The 20,712-nt window shown below is 41.5% G+C and overlaps 1 protein-coding gene across 2 annotated transcripts in view; it reads left to right on the forward strand.

Annotated features, from left to right (window-relative positions):
• The first annotated feature begins 29 nt into the window (after positions 1-29).
• The window catches only part of FGD4 (FYVE, RhoGEF and PH domain containing 4), a 108,503-nt gene continuing 87,820 nt past the window's right edge, over positions 30-20,712 (forward strand). Inside the window, exon 1 of one of the 2 annotated variants that reach the window (XM_079992360.1) lies at positions 30-454. In XM_079992360.1, the coding sequence (XP_079848486.1) occupies positions 289-454 (166 nt within the window). In that variant the 5' untranslated portion in view covers positions 30-288. Of the gene's footprint in view, positions 455-11,188; positions 11,281-20,712 lie in introns of those variants that run through there. The other variant, XM_079992364.1, reaches the window with a different exon arrangement.

Raw genomic sequence — 20,712 nt, forward strand, 5'->3', positions numbered from 1 at the left:
CCGGGCAGAGTTGCGACACCAGGCGGGGCAAAGAGGCAGGCGGTGGTTTTCTCCGCCTCCCTATCTCCCGACGCCCCTTCCCGCTTTGCAAAGCGCCCCACAGAGCAGCCCGAGGAAGAAGTGGCAGCAGCCGCCGACCTCCCTCAGCCGAACCTGTAGGGGGCGTGGGAAATGGCCGTGGCCATTCCTGTCAGGGGCTGAGGAAGGGCGGCTTTCTGCCCGCTGCCTGGCGTCTGGTCTCTCTCTGCCGCCTTTCCTCACTTGCGCAGCCGGCGGCGAGAGGGGAAGATGGAGGGGCCCGAGAGCTTGGGCTTCAGGCGGGTGGCCATCCGGAGGAAATCCAGCCCCAGCCTCAGCAGCAGCGCCTTGGTCTTCTCCCAGGCCGCCGCCGCTTCGCCTCTTTCCCACCCGGAGAGGAGGAGAGACGTTGCCAGGGAAGCGGCGCCAACAGCAGGTACAACTCCGGCTTCACCTTCGGGCTCTGAGCCGGGACCTCCCTTCCCTTCCCTCTCCTTTCCTTCCTGCGGTTTGTTGGCTGTCCTGGCGTGGCCCGTTCCGCCCAGCAGCTTCGGGTCTAAGGTCGCGCCGAGGGAAAAGTAAAGTGCAGCAGGAGTTGGAAAGGCGTACTCTGCAAAACTGCAGCTGGGCTGTCTCCCCCCCCCCCCCACACACACCGGGGGAGACCCTGCGGCCAAACTTGCAGAAGTTGCTGTGGGGTAGCCCTCTCGCAGCAAAATCGACGATAGCATTGTACTATTGCAAATATACATGCACTCATAGATCAACATAAAGTTTAGACTTCAATATGTTGTAAGGTGTGGTGTCCCTGGCCAGAGGCAGAAATGCTTCTGAGTAATAGTCGTTGGTAACTGCAGGAGGGAAGAGATCTCTGTTGTAGGTTTCCCACAGGCATCTATCTGGTCGGCCACTGTGAGAACAGGATGCTGGAGTAGACAAGACCATTGGCCTGATCCAGCAGGCTCTTGCAATATATATTTTTTTGAAGGACCAGCTGCATTTTACTGCAGAATCCCTTGCCGATACAGTGTTCCCAAACACACCCTCTCTCTTTGTATAAACTTGGCTGAATTCTTAAGTAAACTTGTTTACGATCATGTTCTGTGTCCTCCCCACTTTAGGTATGGAAAAAGAGGAGGGAGCTCCACGTTTTGTTTTTGTCTGATATTGGCGCCATTGCATGTTTGGGATGAAGTTTTGTGCAAGTATACTTTTAAAATTCTAAAGTGGTTTTAACTCTCGCCCACTGAAAGATGAAAGAATTCTCTTATGCCAATTGCAAGTTTTTAATTTAAGGTGCCTACTTTTTCTAACTTGTGTGGAACACTTTTTTCTATCAAAATAGTGTGAAAATGTATTATTGTCTATATGATGCTATTTTGCAGTGTTAGTCCTATGTATGTAAACTTTAAAGTTCTGCTTTCTTTCCTGGTAAAGAGGACTTCTTTGAAATAGAAATTCCCCATCCCTCTCACACCTGAGCAAACCTGCTTGTTTTCAGTGAGCAAACCATCTAGAACCAACAAAGATATCAGTGGAAGATACTTTCTGCACTCTAGGTAAATGAACAGGAGTGCTCTGATGGTGTTTCCTGCTTGGCAGGGGGTTGGACTCGATGGCCCTTGTGGTCTCTTCCAACTCTATGATTCTATGATTCTATGATTCTGTGATAATGGATGCATAGATCCTCTGAGCAATCATAGGTTCCTGTGCCAGGGTAGCCAACATGCTGACCTCCAGACGCTGTGGACTACAACTCCCATCTTCTTCCACCATTGGCCATGCTGGCTGACACTGATGGGAGCTAGAATCCAACAATATTTGGAGGGCCACCAGCGAGCCACGTTCACTGTACAGTGGTACCTCGAGTTACATATGCTTCAGGTTACATACGCTTCAGGTTACAGACTCCGCTAACCCAGAAATAGTACCTCGGGTTAAGAACTTTGCTTCAGGATGAGAACAGAAATCGTGCTCCGGCGGTGCGGCAGCAGCAGGAGGCCCCATTAGCTAAAGTGGTGCTTCAGGTTAAGAACAGTTTCAGGTTAAGAACAGACCTCCAGAACGAATTAAGTACTTAACCCGAGGTACCACTTTACAGTGAAAAGGTATTGCTCTACAGAAAGTTTTCCTTTGGGGAGGTGCTAATCTTGTAGAGTGCTGGCAAAAGCTTTGGTGAACAGCTGCTGGGAGTGGTTTTTATGTATGCATGTTAAAGGAAGAAGCACTGTGCCCATTAAGGATAAGATACTTGCTGAGTAGACTGTAGGTTCTTTTTCTCTACTTGTGAAAGGTAAACTAGACTTTTTAAAAAAAATCACTCAATTTAACTGCATGACATCAGTTCCATGTTGGATGAAAATAAACAAAATGGGCATGAGTGCAAATATTTGTCTCATGTAAGGCGTTTGGAAATATGTCAACTATTTAGGTTATTGCTAGGGGGCAGAGAATTTTCACGAAAGCAGCAGTACTGCATCCAGAGTGCTGGATAGCTTAGAGCGTGGGGAACTATTCTGTCTGTGTATTTCCTGTTTAAACAGATGGTAATGCTGATTTATAGATTTTTATTTACAGCATCCCCTTTGTGGGTTGCTGCTTTGTTTTTGCCTAGTAAAGAGCTGTAAAAATGGGAATGGCAAATATTGAGAGAAAGGGAGCGTAATACGTACATCTTTAACACAAAGAATCCCCACAATTGGGTGAGCTCCTGTTGCTCTGTCCCAGCTCCTGCCAACCTACCAATTTGAAAGCATACTGGTGCAAATAGATAAATAGGTACTGCTTGGCCTGAAAAGTGAGATGAGCGCCACACCCCCATAGTCGCCTTTGACTGGACTTAACCATCCAGGGGTCCTTTACCAACTTTACCAACACAAAGAAAGTTGCTCAAGTTTAAGAGAAACATTAAATTGGGAATTTAACATTAAATTGCCTGCCCACTAGTTGCCTAGTACCAAAGCAAGATACAAGGAGAAGGAAGTTCATTTTGATTTCTTATGGTAAAAAGGTATTCTCATAAAGAAGAGAGTGCAAATTAGATTAAACGCTCTTTTGTATCATGGGTCGAGGTACATTTGGGATATATGTAGGGGGATAAGACACTGCATTTCATAGAGTTCAGATTATATAAAACTGCATACAGTGGTGCCCCGCAAGACGAATGCCTCGCAAGACAAAAAACTCGCTAGACGAAAGGGTTTTCCGTTTTTCGAGGTGCTTTGCAAGACGAATTTCCCTATGGGCTTGCTTCGCAAGACGAAAACGTCTTGCGAGTTTGCTTCCTTTTTCTTAAAGCCGTTAATACCCGGGGAATCTGCGCGCCGCAAGACGAAAAAATTGCAAGACGAAGCAACTCGCGGAACGAATTAATTTTGTCTTGCGAGGCACCACTGTATCTTCAAGACGCTGCTTACCTTCAATGTGATACTTCCACTATCTGGCCCTCCAGTCAGACAGCCACATGATGTTTAAATTAATAGTCATTTCAGAAGAAAACAACTTATTTTCCAAAAGAAAGGGGGGAAATCCTTGTTTTCTAAGAAAAACGTAGGCTTTGTGGTTACGGAGAATCCTTCCTCACTTCACAAACTTGGGTAACTTCTGGTAATATCTATGAAATCTTGTCTCCTACTTGCTTGGTAGTGATTTCCTTATTTGCTGGGGTGCTGAGCAATAGAAAAAGGGTTCTATAACCCTAGGGCTTGTGGACATCCAGTGAAGCTGAATGTTGGAAGATTCAGGACAGGTAAAAGAAAGTACTTCTTCATGTAGTGCATAGTTAAACTGGGGAACTTTGATGGCTTCAAAAGAGGACTGGGCAAATTCCTGGAGGACAGGGGTGGAGATAGTTACTAGGCATGATGGCTGCTCTCTGCTAGGAACTTGCAAGTATTGGAGGTGTGCAACATGAGGAAACATACTGCAAATGCAGTAGGGTAGAGCACTTTGGTTAATCACTACCATTAATGGGCTGCACACAGAAAACCAGTTTCAAAGTACAAAAGTAGCAATACCAATTCCTGTTATAAACAAAATTGCTAGTAGGACTTTTTAACAATGGGGGCCATAGCTCAGTAGAGCAGATTTGCCTGAAATGCTGTTTCCCCTGTCTGCAGTGGATTCTCTCTATTGCCTATAAGCATCAGCTACTGCAGTGATACCCCTCTGCAAAGGGAACCAGAAGACTATCTGTATTCAGTTCAGTGCTTCCTGCAGCATGGGAAAAAGCTGCATTTGTTCTTCATTTGTTGCTGTGTTTATCTAATGTTTCTTATTGTTGTTGCTATCTATTTGTGAAAGCTTTCAGTAGACTAGTTTGTTACTTCAGTAATACAGTACTGAGCTTGTTAATGTTTTATGAAATGAAAGTTAGAAGCTCTAAACTAAGTACATAAACTGGTGTGAATTAATCTCCCCCTCCATCCCTCTCCACCACTGCAGTGACGAGAATAAATACCTTTGGGCACAAGCTGTCCTGCTGGGAATGATTTGCTACTCACTGCTGTGCTCTTGACTGAAACACATTGATGAGTAATTTTGTTCTTGTATTGGTTAATGCAAAGAATGACTGAGCTGAATGTGGTGTATGTGTAAAATACATGGGAGTCCTTGATAATATTTTATAATAAAAAGCATCATGCAACAGAAATACATATATTCTATAGTCACATGCAATATATCATAGAATTGTAGAGTTGGAAGGGAACCACGAGGGTCAGCCCCCTGCAGTGGACACTTGGACACACAACCCTAGATTAACAGTCTCGTGTTCAGCCAGCTGAGTTACCCAAGCAGGATAAGTTATAAGAAAAATACTGTATCCTCCTTTGCACAGTTCTTCAGATTACTGCCTGAAGTGAAACAGAACATTGCAGCATGGAGTTAATATATCTCATAAGGAACTTTTGCATTATAAACAACTATGAAAAAGACTCTCTTCAAAGGTTGCAGCTTCTCCATGTTTTCCAGAGTCTGTTTCCGCTCATACAGCTAAAAGTTCTAGTTTCTTACTTCCGATTTTGTGTTTTTGGAGAAGTTTTAATTTTCTGCTTTTATAATTTGAGCTATCAACATTTACCCAAACAACTACTAAATTGACAAGTTCATATAATACCTACCAGGAAGAGTTGACCATTCAATAGTCCTATAACATACTGAGTGGTGCTTTTGCACTGGTCAGAAGATCAATCAATCAATGTTGTGGGGTCCAGTAAGCTCTGTAAAAATATTTTGTGGAGCTGAAAGTAAATTACTGTCCAAATAGAGACTGAAAAGTCATCTAAAGCAAATTTCTGTAGATTTGGATTATCAAGTACATAGGACACAATTCTGCCAATGTATATTGTATTGATTTTGGTGTGGGATCATGCACTTATCTCTTTAAATGAACTGGGCTTATGGTTAATATTGGCAGAATTGTGACATATGGCTTGAGTCCAGACCTCTTGTAACCCTTGGCTTTAAAGGAATTTGCCTTATTTCAGAAAGGGAGATTGTTGTACAGAAGCATTCTGCATATTTAACTGATCATCTCCATCTTTTTACTGTTCACCCAACCACATTGAATTGGATGCATCTTTTGTTTTTCATAGGGATAAGCATCCTTATTTGGAAGGGACTCCGAGGGTCATCTAGTCCAACCCCTTGCAATGCAGGAATCTCAGATCATATGTGACAGCTGGCCATCCAAACTGCTTAGAAACCTCCAAGGAAGGAGAGTCCACCACCTCTTGTGGCAGTCTGTTCCACTGAACAGCAATTACTGGCATTTGCAGTTGCAGAAGGAATGGCCGTTCCAGAGTTGGTATAGACACCAATACTTCACTACTATACTACTACAGTATAATCAAATCTCTTCATGAATTCCTGCTACCATGATTTTTAGAAAGCAGTGACAAGTATTTGAGAGCTGTGGTCACAACTGTCCAGGAAGGTGTTGACTTCCAGCGACCCATTGCAGCTCCAGCAAGGCAGCTGATGGCATCAGCTACCATATTACTGATTAAACTCAATTGGCTTCATCCCATTTTGGGGTAGCAGACCACGTAAAGTGGCACACATTTCTGCATGAACCAGAAGCCACCAGAATATTGAATGTTACCCAGTCAATGTTCTTTCTAGCAGTGGAGCTTTAAACTCCTCCACTGCTCACCAGTCCTGGGGAAGAAACGCCAAATCTAATGCATAGTCTGTCCATGTATGGGTCCTTTGCTATGTTGGGGCAGCCTCTTCAGTTATCTTGGTGACTCTGAAACAGTGAGCTGCTGCAACCAGAGGGGCCACAGCATGAATGTTGATCTCCCAGTAGCCTGGGGCTCTACAGTGGTACCTCTGGTTACGTACTTAATTTGTTCCGGAGGTCTGTTCTTAACCTGAAACTGTTCTTAACCTGAAGCACCACTTTAACTAATGGGGCCTCCCGCTGCTGCCGCGCTGCCGGAGCACGGTTTCTGTTCTCATCCTGAAGCAAAGTTCTTAACCCGAGGTACTATTTCTGGGTTAGCATAGTCTGTAACCTGAAGCGTCTGTAACCTGAAGCGTATGTAACCCGAGGTACCACTGTATATAAACCCAAAGCCCCCAGGGCTCAGGCTCTGGAAATCATTCCTCTGGGTCTTTATTGCTCAGCAATAAATTTTTACTTTCTTTTTCTCCATTACTGTGTCTGTTGCTTCTTGAGCAAATCTTGAATGGGTAACAGGTATTCCTCATCTCCTTGCAACACTAGCAAGAATAATTCAGAGGTACAGAATATAGAATAACATGAGTCTGGTAGCACATGAAATCACAGCATATAAACAACACTACCAAAAAAAAGGTAGTTTGTAACCTGAAGTGTATGTAACCTGAAGCGTATGTAATCCGAGGTGCCACTGTTCTCCAAATAAGTGGCTTCAGTCCTCTTGGTAAGGGTGCATTCTAGGCAGTGGGGTAGGTATATTTGTCAGAATTGTCAACTTTCGGTGACAAGTGTGTGATTCTCATGCCTCTGTGCCTTGCAAAACATGCTGAAGTCTTCTGACAGGAATGAACTGTGTCTCTACTGAACAAATGCAAAGCATTGATGCCCAGCAGCTAGGCAAGCTCACCTCTCATTCAGAAGCTTTTCCCTGGCATTACAGAAACAGGCCTCTGTCAGTACTGAGAACAATGGAACAGTGATTCACTAGATTTGTTAGTGCTCCCAGCAGCTCCTTTATATTCAGTGCAGTGCATTCCTGGTTTATCTGTCCTTAGCTGCCTGGAGAGGCAGAACTGTGAACATCCTGACCAGTTAAAGATCTGGATCCTACTTCTATCTGAGATGGAAAGCTGTCTCTGAGCTACACCAGTTCACGCTTCAGATGGAAATTTGCATAAGTGAACGCTTCTCTACACACAAGTTTTTGCATGTACAAAATTAGCATGTTGGGCAGAACTTGGCTCATAGAATCAATAGTAGAGTTGGAAGGGAACACAAGGGTCATCTAGCCCAGCCCCCTGCAATGAAGGAATCTTTTGCCCAGTGTGGGGCTCAAACCTACAACCCTGGGAATAAGAGTCTTATGCTCTACCAACTGAGCTATCGCAGACTCCTGGGGAGAGACAGCGCACTGCTTGGAATTTTTCCATGTTGTGGGCAGTTTTTCTTTTAAGTTGTGAACCATGGCAAATCGCTTTTGAGGTTGTTGCTGCTTTTACAATCAGTTGGAATCTGAATTTTATTAACGAAATAAACACAGTACCTGCTGCAAGCAGGGGTTCTAGTGTGCATTTAATCAGGGTAAAGTGCCCTCCCTCTCCAGTTTCCCCCTCCTTTCTTTTTTAAGGATGGAAAAGTACAACAAAGATGGGTAGGCTGTGGGGGGTTTGTTTTGGTAACTGCGCTTCAGGGGCTTTGTCCGTTGCTCCAAGAATTATGGCAAGAGTTTCATAACAATTAACGACACAGGGCAATTTCAATTAGCATAGGTTGGGAAATTGCCCAATATTTTTGCATATGTTAGGAATGTTGCCCCATTAAACTTGGTAGATGGTGCACCAGTAGTAGTGGAGGTTGATAAAGCTGGTCCTTGAGCATGAATTTTTTGGGGGGGCGGGTTGCAGTTTTTTGGTTTAAGAAATTTGCTATTCCTATGTGTAGATGCTAGATGGATTTAAGCGGAACAAAAGGAACCTGTGTGGTGTAGACCAGTGTTTTTCAACCACTAGTGTGCCGCGAGATGTTGCCTGGTGTGCCGTGGGAAAAATTGAAAAATTTGAAAGATTAAAAAAAAAAAAAGTCAACTTTTTGCCCACTAGGTGGGCGCCGGACTGTGTCCTGGGTATGGGTGGGGTGGGGTTTTTGACCCCACCCTCGGCCAGCAGGGGCGCCGATTGGCGCTCCTCAGGGGGACACCCTCCACTTTTCTGATGTCCGGGCTGTGATTGGTCCAGACTCCAGCCTGGACCTATCACAGTAGAACATCATCTTCCGACTTCCTTCCCACCCGAGCACAGTGTGCGCAGCAGCGGAGAGAAGAAGACGTCGCGACTCGAGTCACCAGGAGGACCGGAGCAGGAGGAGACGGAACTAAACTAAATACAGAGACTGAGAGCTGTTGATGAAGAGCTACGTGTGTGTCTTTCTTCGATTCCAGCCAGAATATCAGCTTTGTGTTCAGCCAAACAGGCCCAGGTTGCGCACTGAATAAAGTATTTTATAATTTTTCATATTTCTGTTTACTTACTATGTCATAATAAAATAATTATAAAATACTTTCTTTGTGTTTATTTGATTCCTATTCAAGAGAATTACTTTATATATAGTCAATATAGGCACAGAGTTAATTTTTTTAACATTTTCTAATGGTGGTGTGCCTCGTGATTTTTTTCATGAAACAAGTGTGCCTTTGCTCAAAAAAGGTTGAAAAACACTGGTGTAGACCTTGTTCCAGTCATGTTCTCTCAGCCTGGGGTGTGTGTGTGTGTGTGTGTGATATTGGAAATGGGGAAACCATGCCCTTCAGAGAAGGGTGGTTGATAACATTGTTTTATTTCATCTTTAAGATAAGTTGAGAGGGGGTGAGATGGGGATTCCAGGAAGGCGGAAAAGTGAGAAGTTACGTGCCAGAAGTAGAAAGGGGAAAGCTGGGACTAAGAGAGAGAGGGATACACCAAAGAGGCATTTAAAAGAATTGTTTCAGTATTGTGGTCTGGTGCTACAAACAGCACAAAGGCTGAGAGAAATAGAGCATTAAGTGGATTACGGTTGGAAGCAAGTAGAGAAAAGGGCACAGAAATAAAACTGTCAAACAAGAGCAATGGAAAAGGCAAGAAAGGTTGAGCGGAGATTGGAAATCTTACCACTCAGATGAAACAAAGAACTAAATGTTGCTGTAATTGGCTGCTAAGCTGTATGAAACTATCCGCTGTTCTGGTCTTCTAAATGTACTGTTGTTTTTTAGTACCTGAACCAACTCATTCCATGAGAGAGAAATACATTCCGGATAGAGTAGAAATATAATATGATACACCTTATTGCCAGAAGTATGACAGCACACTTCTAGAAGAGTAAAGGAGGTTCTCTCCCCCCCCCCCATATTGTGGTGTTGTAGCAGGATCTGGGCAAACAGGTCTTCTGAGAAATTAACACAGCAAAGTGGATTGGACAGGGGAGAAACTATAAACAGTACAAATGCCTAGTCACTTGGTTCCCTTGAATAACATGTGTTAATTATAATCAAGAAAATGTTCAACCCTGCTTCTTGCAGGTGTCATTTTGAGAGAGCCTCACCCAAGTATTTTCTCCTGAATTTAGTACAATTAACCTCAATTATCAAATGAGTCTTGTACAGTGGTGCCCCGCAAGACGAATGCCTCGCAAGACGAAAAACCCGCTAGACGAAAGGGTTTTCCGTTTTGGAGGTGCTTTGCAAGACAAATTTCCCTATGGGCTTGCTTCGCAAGACGAAAATGTCTTGCGAGTTTTTCCGACTTTTTTCCCCTCCCCCCCTTTTTCTAAGCCGCTAAAAGCTGCTAATAGTGCTAATCCGCTAATGGGCTTGCTTCGCAAGACAAAAAAACCGCTAGACGAAGAGACTCGCGGAACGGATTCTTTTCGTCTTGCGTGGCACCACTGTATGTGTATTGCATGAGAGATAGTAAGATATAATTATGTTAGTATTAACTTTTAAAAATACATATCTTTTTAAAAAACACTATACAGTTTATGCTTGTGGAGTAAAAATGTATGGTATTTTCAGTTTAGTTGAAGTGAACAAGGTGGCGGCATTCTGTTGTATATAAATCAGGCTTCAAGCTCAATCATGCTTGTATTTAGGCTCCATATTAACAGAGATTCATTAGCATTTCTGCGATGAGGATAACCTGTCTAACTTGTCTGAATGCTTAAAAAACCACAGAATTATTTATGCTGCAGCATGTGGCATTTTTAAAGGTCTGAAGTAAATGGACCTTGTGATGCAGTACTTTACGGGTTTTGTCAATATGAAGTAACGTGAGAACGATCTTAGCAGATAATTAGATCAAGATTTGACTGATGATATTTGGCTGCCCATCTGTGGGTACAAGTAAAACATTTCAAGAGAAATCTAATAGAAACAATTTATCTTCAGATTTATAGACTTTTGTTATGCAGAGCATGACTTGTGAAATGGCTAAAGAGTAGTCGTTACCTGTTGCAAACACATGCAGAGATTTTGGTAGCAAAAATAACAAAGTTTTGATTTGTAAGAAATACAAAACTTGGATAGAAAAGCCATATAAAACATTCCTGGAGCTGATCATTTTCACCACTACAATTTCCCTGCAAATGTAGGAACATCTAACATTGGTAGAGCTCCCTTTCCATTTAAGACTGTCCACTTGTGGACACACCACTTGATAAAAGAGGGAATGATTTTAAAAGTGATAGTTCCAAGTAATAGGTAACAGAGAGCTCAGAAGTTCCCCATAGATTCTAAAGTCACTTTCTGCTTTCTCTATCATCAGTCTTTGTTAAACAGCCCTTTGTCAGACTTTTTATTGCTTGTTTGTAATAAATTAAGTTCGTTACACCCCCTCCATCTGCTACGTGATCCAAGTACTATTTAGATTAGTTATCTGAGGAACATGTGATTTGTGTGTTCCGGGTGTGCATTTCCCCTTTGTTGAATGTAACAGTAAAGGGCAGGCAGTTAGCCTTCACCTTGGAGCAAAGGACCAGTATCTGCCTGCTACATGCAGCAAAGAGGTGTGCAAATGAAGAACCCACTTCCACTACAGCTGAGCCTACGAAAGGTATGATTTCCTTAACTTGTGCCACTAAGCTAGCATGCACAGCTGCGATTTAAGACTGTGGGGAGTGCTATTTGCCTTTCTAGCTTGATATAAGGCATGGGTAGGCAAACTTAAGGCCCAGGGGCCAGATCCTTCTAAATCCCAGGGATGATCCAGGAATCAGCGTGTTTTTACATGAGTAGAATGTGCCCTTTTATTTAAAATGCATCTCTGGGTTATTTGTGGGGCCTGCTGGTGTTTTTACATGAATGGAATGTGTGTTTTTATTTAAAATGCATCTCTGGGTTATTTGTGGGGCATAGGAATTAATTCCCCCCCCAAAAAAAATAGTCCGGCCCCCCAAAGGTCTGAGGGACAGTGGACCGGCCCCCTGCTGAAAAAGTTTGCTGACCCCTGATATAAGGAATAGTCTCTGAACTCCTGAGCATTTCAGCATTGCTTATTTTTCATGAGATGGCAGATTCTAGCCCTTGAGACCATGGAGAAGTTTCTGATGGCTGCTGACCTAGATAGCTTTAAAAGAGGACTGGACAAATTAATGGATGAAAGGGCTATTGATGGCTACTAACTATGGAACTATGGAAACGTTATGGAAAAAATTTGTTTTGATATCGCAAAACATTTCTGATCCATATTATGTGTTTGAGTTTGGTGTTTGAATGTTTATTGTCACTGAGCACGGTATTATGGTAGCCTCTAGCCCTGAGTAACTGCAAACAGACCGAGAACAGAAACACACAGTAAAAACAAATCCAAGGGTGTTGCAAAGATAAGCAAGGTCAGAGAGAGAGATTAAGAATAGGTCCATACAGTTCACATCCCTGAAAATCACTTTTTTAGTATACAGGTTGTTAGAAATGAAACAGCAGTCTCCCAAAGCATTAATGTATGCTTTTCCTCTTAGGGTTGTATACAGATTTGTTTGAGAGATTACAGATTTCTAGGAATCAAGCAAATTGCTCCAATAGTGTTATACAGATACAACTGGCTGCCAAAACAAATTACGGTATGTTCTTCCTGTTAGCCTGTGAAGTGCTACTTTTGTGCTAATGCTAAGAAGCTGCTTTTCCTGGCATCTCTAGTTTCTGAAAGGATAAACTAAATTGGATAGAAATAATGTGCTCTTGTTTACTTTTTAAAAGTTCTGTATTTTCTAGATTTATTTTAGAAATTGATGGTGTTAAAACATACTTTCAGCGCACTCTCTGCTTTGGTAGAAGGACAGAACTTCAACTCTGGTCTTTAGGGTTGTTCTGCACACATGTAAGTGGATAATATATTCAGGTTTATGTAAATTTATTCCATGTAGAATGCTCCAACTACTGCACAATTGTGCTCATTTCACATGCTACCAAGGTTATGCTTAAAATTCTACAAGGCAGGCTTAAGCAGTATGTGGACTGAGAACTCCCAGAAGTGCAAGCCTTTGACTGTGTCAACCACAGCAAACTATGGCAAGTTCTTAAAGAAATGGGAGTATCTGATTACCTCATTTGTCTCCTGAGAAATCTCTATGTGGGACAAGAAACTACAGTTAGAACTGGATATGGAACAACTGATGGGTTCAAAATTGGGAAAGGAGTACGACAAGGCTGTATATTGTCTCCCTGCTTATTTAACTTATATGCAGAATTCATCATTTGAAAGGCTAGACTGGATGAATCCCAAGCCGGAATTAAGATTGCTAGAAGAAATATCAACAACCTCAGATATGCAGATGACACAGCCTTGATGGCAGAAAGTGAAGAGGAATTAAAGAACTTTTTATTGAGGGTGAAAGAGGAGAGCGCAAAATATGGTCTGAAGCTCACCATCAAAAAAACTAAGATCATGGCCACTGGTCCCATAACCTCCTGGCAAATAGAAGGGGAAGAAATGAGGCAGTGAGAGATTTTACTTTCTTGGGCTCCATGATCACTGCAAATGGTGACAGCAGTCACAAATATAAAAGATGCCTGCTTCTTGGGAGAAAAGCAATGACAAACCTAGACAGCATCTTAAAAAGCAGAGATATCACCTTGATGACAAAGGTCCATATAGTTAAAGCTATGGTTTTCCCAGTAGTGATGTATGGAAGTGAGAGCTGGACCATAAAGAAGGCTGATCACCGAAGAATTGATGCTCTTGAATTATGGTGCTGGAGGAGACTCTTGAGAGTCCCATGGACTGCAAGAAGATCAAACCTCTCCATTCTGAAGGAAATCAGCCCTGAGTGCTCACTGGAAGGACAGATCGTGAAGCTGAGGCTCCAATACTTTAGCCACCTCATGAGAAGAGAAGACTCCCTGGAAAAGACCCTGATGTTGGGAAAGATGGCGGGCACAAGGAGAAGGGGATGACAGAGGATGAGATGGTTGGACAGTGTTCTTAAAGCTACCAACATGAGTTTGACCAAACTGCGGGAGGCAGTGGAACACAGGAGTGCCTGGCGTACTCTGGTCCATGGGGTCACAAAGAGTCGGACACGACTAAACAACAACAACAATAACAACAACAAATTCCTGCTTAGTAATAAATGCATTTAATAGGAGTATATTATACTGAAAGCTGATAGCATTTGTCTTTGTACCTGAGTACTATAAGTAATTCTGTGCTGTGTGGAGCCACCCACTACCAATATTATATATTGGTATTATATATTTATAATATTAAATACTATACAATATTACCCCACTCACTACAAACTCACCTTACTTGTCCACCAGTTTTCACAAACCATTGCTGCATTTGTAAAACTACTCCTGGAAGACATCGTTTATAACTCGGTGGATGATATTTTGGGAAGTGCCAGATTAAAAAATTAGAGTGAAGATTTTACCTGCTTTAACTAAATGCTAGGATTCAATATTTACATGTTTAATTCTTGCCTTACAGTGCAAAGCTGTGCTGTTGCTTTTAAGTGTGAGTAATAATCTGCAGCGCAGAAAAGTCTAAAATCCACATGAATGTGAAATAATGGAATTCTGTGTCTAGTGCTAAGTGCCTGTGAAATCTCATAGTGAATTATAGGTTATTTCTTGCTGCTATTCCCTGACTCAGGCTCTCTCTCCCATCTCACCTGTTGCCTCCCTCTGACCTTGAGGAGGCTTCATGACTGCAGTAGATGCCCAGAGCAGCTTCGGAGGAGAGTCTCTGAAGACCTGGTTGCTTCATATCTTGCAGTGTAGGCAAGCACACATTTCAAAATAAATTCACTTTCAACTAAAAATGACCTAAGCAGAAGAAAATTAAATTCCACCAGAAATAGGAAAGTAGGATTAATATACCGTATATCTCCTGTTGAGCAGATGCTTTATCATTTATTACCTCACCTTCCTGTTTAAACCTTATCAAAGATAATTAAGGGGATATCTTTGTTATCATTATCTTTGTGCGAGTAACCTTGTGGAAACTTGAGGTCTTTCTCCAAGCATTGCCCTAACGTAATTAATAGCTGAATTCTATGCATGTTTGCTTCGGAAGTTAGTTCTACTCTGTTTCAGTGGAGCTCAACTCCCACGCTAAGAGTGCATGCAACTGCATAATAGCTCTCCCACATGCTATTGCAAACTGCAGAGTAATATTTTGTCATTGTGCCCTGAATCATCATCTTGATTCCCTCTCTCTTCTTTTCTTTTTTTTAATAATATTTATTAAAAATTTTCCAGAATAAAAAGGAAAGATAGCAAGAAAGAAAGAAAAAACAAATATGATTTACACTTGGTTTCAGTGGCATCTTTCCCGGACTTCCCCCCTCCCCCTCTTGTATTCCATTTCCCTTAAATTGATTCCACAGATTCTTACCCCAAATTTTAAAACCTTATTTGTAATTTTAAATAACCCATTTATTCCAAATTAATTTATCTTATTTATCTTAATGAACCATTTCTCCTTATATTTTATATAATTCCCTAAGATCGACCCCATTTCCCTTCCACGAATTCCCCTATTTTCAAACAACAAACATGAAAAAAGAAAAGAAAGAAATAATATATAATTTTACAGCCTTTGGATTCCAAATCTCCCCCCCCCCCATTCCCCGGTTCCAATCCCCAAAGTTCATCCATTGTCTACTGCCAGCCTGGTGTATCCACGTCTATATCTCAACTCCACTTTGCCGTCTTTTGATAGCTTTTAATTTCAGAAAGTCCAATCTCGAAAAAACTCTCAGAAAAAGTCATTGTTCTTCCATCCAGACCTCTATGTTTAAGAGTCTAACTTAAATTCTATTTCTTGGTCCTTTTAAAGTCTGGATGTTCCAAATACTCCGGCTTCAAATTTGGTCCAGCTCTTATTCCTCAGGTTGCTTTTTCCTGTTCTGCTGCAGAAACCTTCTAATTCAGAAACTTCTTGTTCTCCACAGAGGCTTTTGTTATTCAGGAACATAACTTGCGTCAAGTCCCTTCCTTTCTTCAATAGATAAATCCATTGTCTCCTTTAGTATAGAAACCTCTGTAGACAAAATAATGCTTCGTTTTTGCAGCTTTCCCAAGAGATAACAGATCCTGCTCAAATTCATAGTATTTTTCCACTTGCTGCTACTGTTGCAATGTCCCAGCCTCCCTCTAGAGGGAATATGGTAACTTAATTTCTTTCAAAATCAGACCCAAAAGTCAAATAACTTGTTGCCTTTATTTCCAATAATTTATGTCCAAATTGTAACAAATCTAACCAGCAAAGCCATCGTAACAAAGTTCTCTTTTATTTTCCTGCTTTGACAGCTACTTTGACAGCTGTCAAAGTTTCTGTGTCTCTTCACCAGTCTCTCATAGCGGATCGTTCCCGGTTCCCGGGGGGGTTGCATTTTAGTTCCCACAAATCAGTCTTCTCCTCCAGCACAATTATTGTAATTTCCCTTCATGAAGTTAAATTTTTTTTTCAGGTAAACAAGTTCATCTCTCGATCTTAGTTGTCAAATCCTTGCGTTGAGCCATCTACAACAGGGGGGGGGGACTTCCTTTTTGCACTCCCCCCGCTCGCTCCAAATTCAAAGATCAAATTTCAGTTTTAAGTCCCTCTCTCTTCTATGCCCTATGAATAATTATAATGAATTTGAATGTCGGCTCACTCAAGCTTTTTTTTTTTTTAGTTGATCCTAATTTCTCTGCTGCGAGAATGTTTTTCATTTCTCCCCTTAATAAGCCAACATAGGTACTTGCAGTTTACATCTCTTTGTAAAGTGAAAGTTGGCATTATTTGTTTAGGTATAGCTTGTAAAAGTTTCACTGCATATCAGATAGCTGGTAGTTACTACAAAACTTGCAAAGCTACTTCTGTTTTTCTGAAGATATCCTGATAGGCTTATGTAAAATGAATTCCTCAGGTAGAAGGTGGGGATTTTTTCCCTTCTAAATTATTGGCTTTAAAAAATATTTATCTCAGTGTATGATAGATACCTGTAAATGAACTGCTCTGGTGACTTGTAATTGTGTGTCGTTAGTGACTGCCAACAAGGAACTATTGAATGCAAATTCAAATTACCATACTTTTCCATACATGGGGCATAACACGGCCTATGTATAAGACGCCCCCTATTTTTGGGGACTAAAAATAAATGGGGGGAGATTGCCCAGAGTTCTTGAACTTTTTTTGCGGAGGATTGCAGAGTTATTGAGCTGCGGTACTATACATGTATCTGTGGAGATTCAGAACTTACAGGGTTAAGATGTTCTGAGTGACGCCTCACATTCTGACGTCAGGTTTGGAAGAAGGGAGGAGTTTTGTTCTTTTTCCTTTTTGTTCTTCGAGGGAGAAGGCAGCCATGAATGCTAGCAGCCCAGGAGAATCTGAGAAATGTTGAGCTGTAAATATTCTGCTGTAATAAAGGCTAATAAATAAGCACACAAATGCCTAGTGTGTTTGCAAGGATCTGAAGCAACAGTTTTTTCCTGCTGTGTTTTACTCTGCAAGGCGTGACGGAGCGAAGCAGATCGGCGCAGCTGGAGAGGGAAACGTGCTGGACCACTATAAACTGCACCTAATTGGGGTCGTAAACCAATTAGTCACGCTTAATTATTCAACAGTATCCAGGAATAAGTCCCATTGAACTTGTGTTGCTTCTGAATAGCCATACACATAATTGTTCTGTAACTCTTGAAGATACTCCCATTTCATCAAATAATGGAGGTTTACAAGCTGGATAGGAAAATCGGTTTCCAGGTGGAGAAGTCAAAATTGGAAACAGAATTGCTAGAATCCAATACTAAGAATTTGTCAAAAATGTATAACTTGCTGTTGAAATGGAATACGCAGGATGAAACGGTTAAATCAGCTATGATTAAGTGGGCGCAAGATATTGGACACAATATTATGTTTGCTGACTGGGAAAAGTTGTGGACCACCGGTATGAAATTCACGGCGTGTAACGCCTTGAGAGAAAATATTATGAAAATGATTTATAGGTGGTACATGACCCCAGTCAAGCTTGCAAAAATTTACCACTTATCAGATAACAAATGTTGGAAGTGTAAAGAAAATGAAGGTTCATTCTTTCACCTCTGGTGGACGTGCCCAAGGATTAAGGCTTTCTGGGAAATGATATATAATGAAATGAAAAAGGTATTTAAATATACCTTCTTGAAGAAACCAGAGGCCTTTCTCCTGGGTATGGTTAGCCATGTGGTGTTAAAGAAGGATAGAACTTTGTTTTTGTATGCCACAACAGCAGCAAGGATCCTTATTGCAAAGTATTGGAAGACACCAGATCTACCCACCTTGGAAGAATGGCAGATGAAAATGACAGACTACATGGGACTGGCGGAGATGACGGGCAGAATCTACGACCAGGAGAAGGAGACAGTGGAAGAAGATTGGAAGAAATTCAAAGACTATCTTAATAAATACTATAAGATTAATGAATGTTAGATTGACAGGGGATTAAAAAATAATGTGGTTTTCAGAGATCTCGATTAAGAAAAGGAATCTAATTAGTAAAAAACTTTTGGGAAATAAGGGAATGGATTTGCTGATTGAATAATGAAATTAGAATACAAAACGGGGAGGTATGAGGAAGTCGGGGAAAATAGGTTGAGAAAATAAGATTTGAAATTATACCTGTTGTTTTGTTTTGGTTTGTATGTTTTGTTTTTATTGTTGTTGTCTGTATTGGTATTTGTATGTTTTTATTGGAAATTTTAATAAATATCATTAAAAAAAAGATACTCCCATTTCTCTGTTGTTGTTTCTGTTTCTCCTCCTCCTCCTCCTCCTCCTCCTCTTCTTCTTCCTCTTCTTCTTCTTCTTCTTCTTCTTCTTCTTCTTCTTCTTCTTCTTCTTGCAGTTTGAGTGAATAAAATTTGCTTGGATTAGAGAGAACCCCCTCTATCAGTTATGCTGGTAGTTTTATTTGCATGGGAAGGGAAGAAGTTTAGCATGAAATAAAAAATAAAGGATATGACTACCCTTCTGCAAGTGTGTTCTCACCCCCCACCCTTCTTTTCTTAAGATTCTGAAAGGCAAGAAAAAAGGCCTATGTACCAAATCTAACTGTTGGGGCGCAAATCTACATTCTTGATCTGAACAAGAACATAAAATCATAGAATTGTAGAGTTGGATGGAATAAACCAGGGGTTGAGAAGGTTTACCTTGCCTGGGCTGGTTCACTTCAGCAAAGATCCCTCTGTGGGCCGCATTACGCATGCGCGATTTCCCCAGTTTATTGGGGGCTGAGCCAATAGTGACATTCTATATATATTGCTCTGCTAAATTATCACATTGGGATGAATTTGGATTCTGCTTTCTTTCCTATAAGCCTTAGAAGGAGATACTAAATTCCAATAGTGATTCAGCGTCTTTTGTTTTGTCCCTCAAATCACCCGGAAACTGTCCAAAATATAAATACAGTGGTACCTCTGGTTACAGATGCTTCAGGTTACAGACACCGCTAACCCAGAAATAGTACCTCGGGTTAAGAACTTTGCTTCAGGATGAGAACAGAAATCGCACGGCGGCAGCAGCGGGAGGCCCCATTAGCTAAAGTGGTACCTCAGGTTAAGAACAGTTTCAGGTTAAGAACGGACCTCCAGAACGAATTAAGTTCTTAACCTGAGGTACCACTGTAATCATGTTGGTCTCCTGCTGTTAAAACAGTAGGAGTCTAACATCTGATGAACTGAACTCTAGTCTACGAAAGCACATACCACAATATGTTTAGTCTTTAAGATGCTGCAAGACTGTCCTGAACAGTGTTGAATCAGTTTTCTTCAGCAGCTGATCGTTTCTAAGAAAACAATTTACCCATAGACTCTTCAGCAACATTCCCAAAAGATTAACACTGAGTTTATTTAATGAGTGTCCATTGATTTTCTTCCCTCATGGCTAAAATATGTAATTTGTGAGTAGGTGGTTTCATCTCAAATATACTTTGAACAATGTTACTAATATGAGGTTGCTAGGCAGCTTCCTGCTTTCTAACAAAAGTCTGCTTAAGTGCAATAGCAAAGGGATTTGAAATAACTGATAAATTTGTTGCACCATACCCAATTAATTTTTACTTTGGAGCTCATTTGTTCAAATGAAAATTCATTTCAAAATGGCAAAGAGTCAAATTTTTGCATACATCGGTTTAGATTGAATACAGCTAATATATTTGTGTATAGCTAAGTGGCTTATGTACAGGGTTTGATCTCTAGGATATTCTTAAACATTTTAACAATTCAAGGCCAATCGTAGTTTCCTATCATCCGTATATTAAATGAATTTTAGGGGTGAGTAGAATAACTCTACTACTCTTCAGGTCTCAAGTGGCCATATGTTTAAGGTGACAAAATTCATGAAACTTTGATGCATTGATTGATTTGCTTGGGCTTGCCGATCAGAAGGTTGGCGGTTCAAATCCCCGCAACAGGGTGAGCTCCCGTTGCTCGGTCCCAGCTCCTGCCAACCTAGCAGTTCGAAAGCATGGCAAAGTTCAAGTAGATAAATAGGTACCACTCCAGCGGGAAAGTAAATGGCGTTTCCGTGTGTTGCTCTGGTTTTGCCAGAAGCGGCTTGGTCATGCTGGCCACATGACCCAGAAAAACTGTCTGCGGACAAACGCCAGCTCCCTTGGCCAGTAAAGCGAGATGAGCACCACAACCCTAGAGTCGTTTGCGACAGGACTTAACTGTCAGGGGTCCTTTACCTTTACCTTTACCTTTGAGATCTATTTTTTAGGTAATTTATTTATTATTTATAGTGGGAGTGGCCTCTTTTCTTCTTTGGTTCCGTTCCGTGGTGCTCTCATAAAGGAAGAATTCAGAACCCATGAGTACAGGAGTAGAACTGAATGGAAAGAACTAAACCCAGGATTGGGGAGCAGAGAAGGCTTGCATGAATGTGATTCTTCCCATGTGGCCCCAAACCTTTAAGACAAATTCTGCATTCTTGCATTTTAACAAAGCAGGTGGAACATCATAAGAGCCTGCTGGATGAGGCCAATAGCCTACCTAGTCCAGCATCCTGTTCTCACAGTGG

Source organism: Podarcis cretensis, assembly GCF_951804945.1.
Source record: "Podarcis cretensis genome assembly, chromosome: 10".
Lineage (NCBI taxonomy): Eukaryota > Metazoa > Chordata > Lepidosauria > Squamata > Lacertidae > Podarcis > Podarcis cretensis.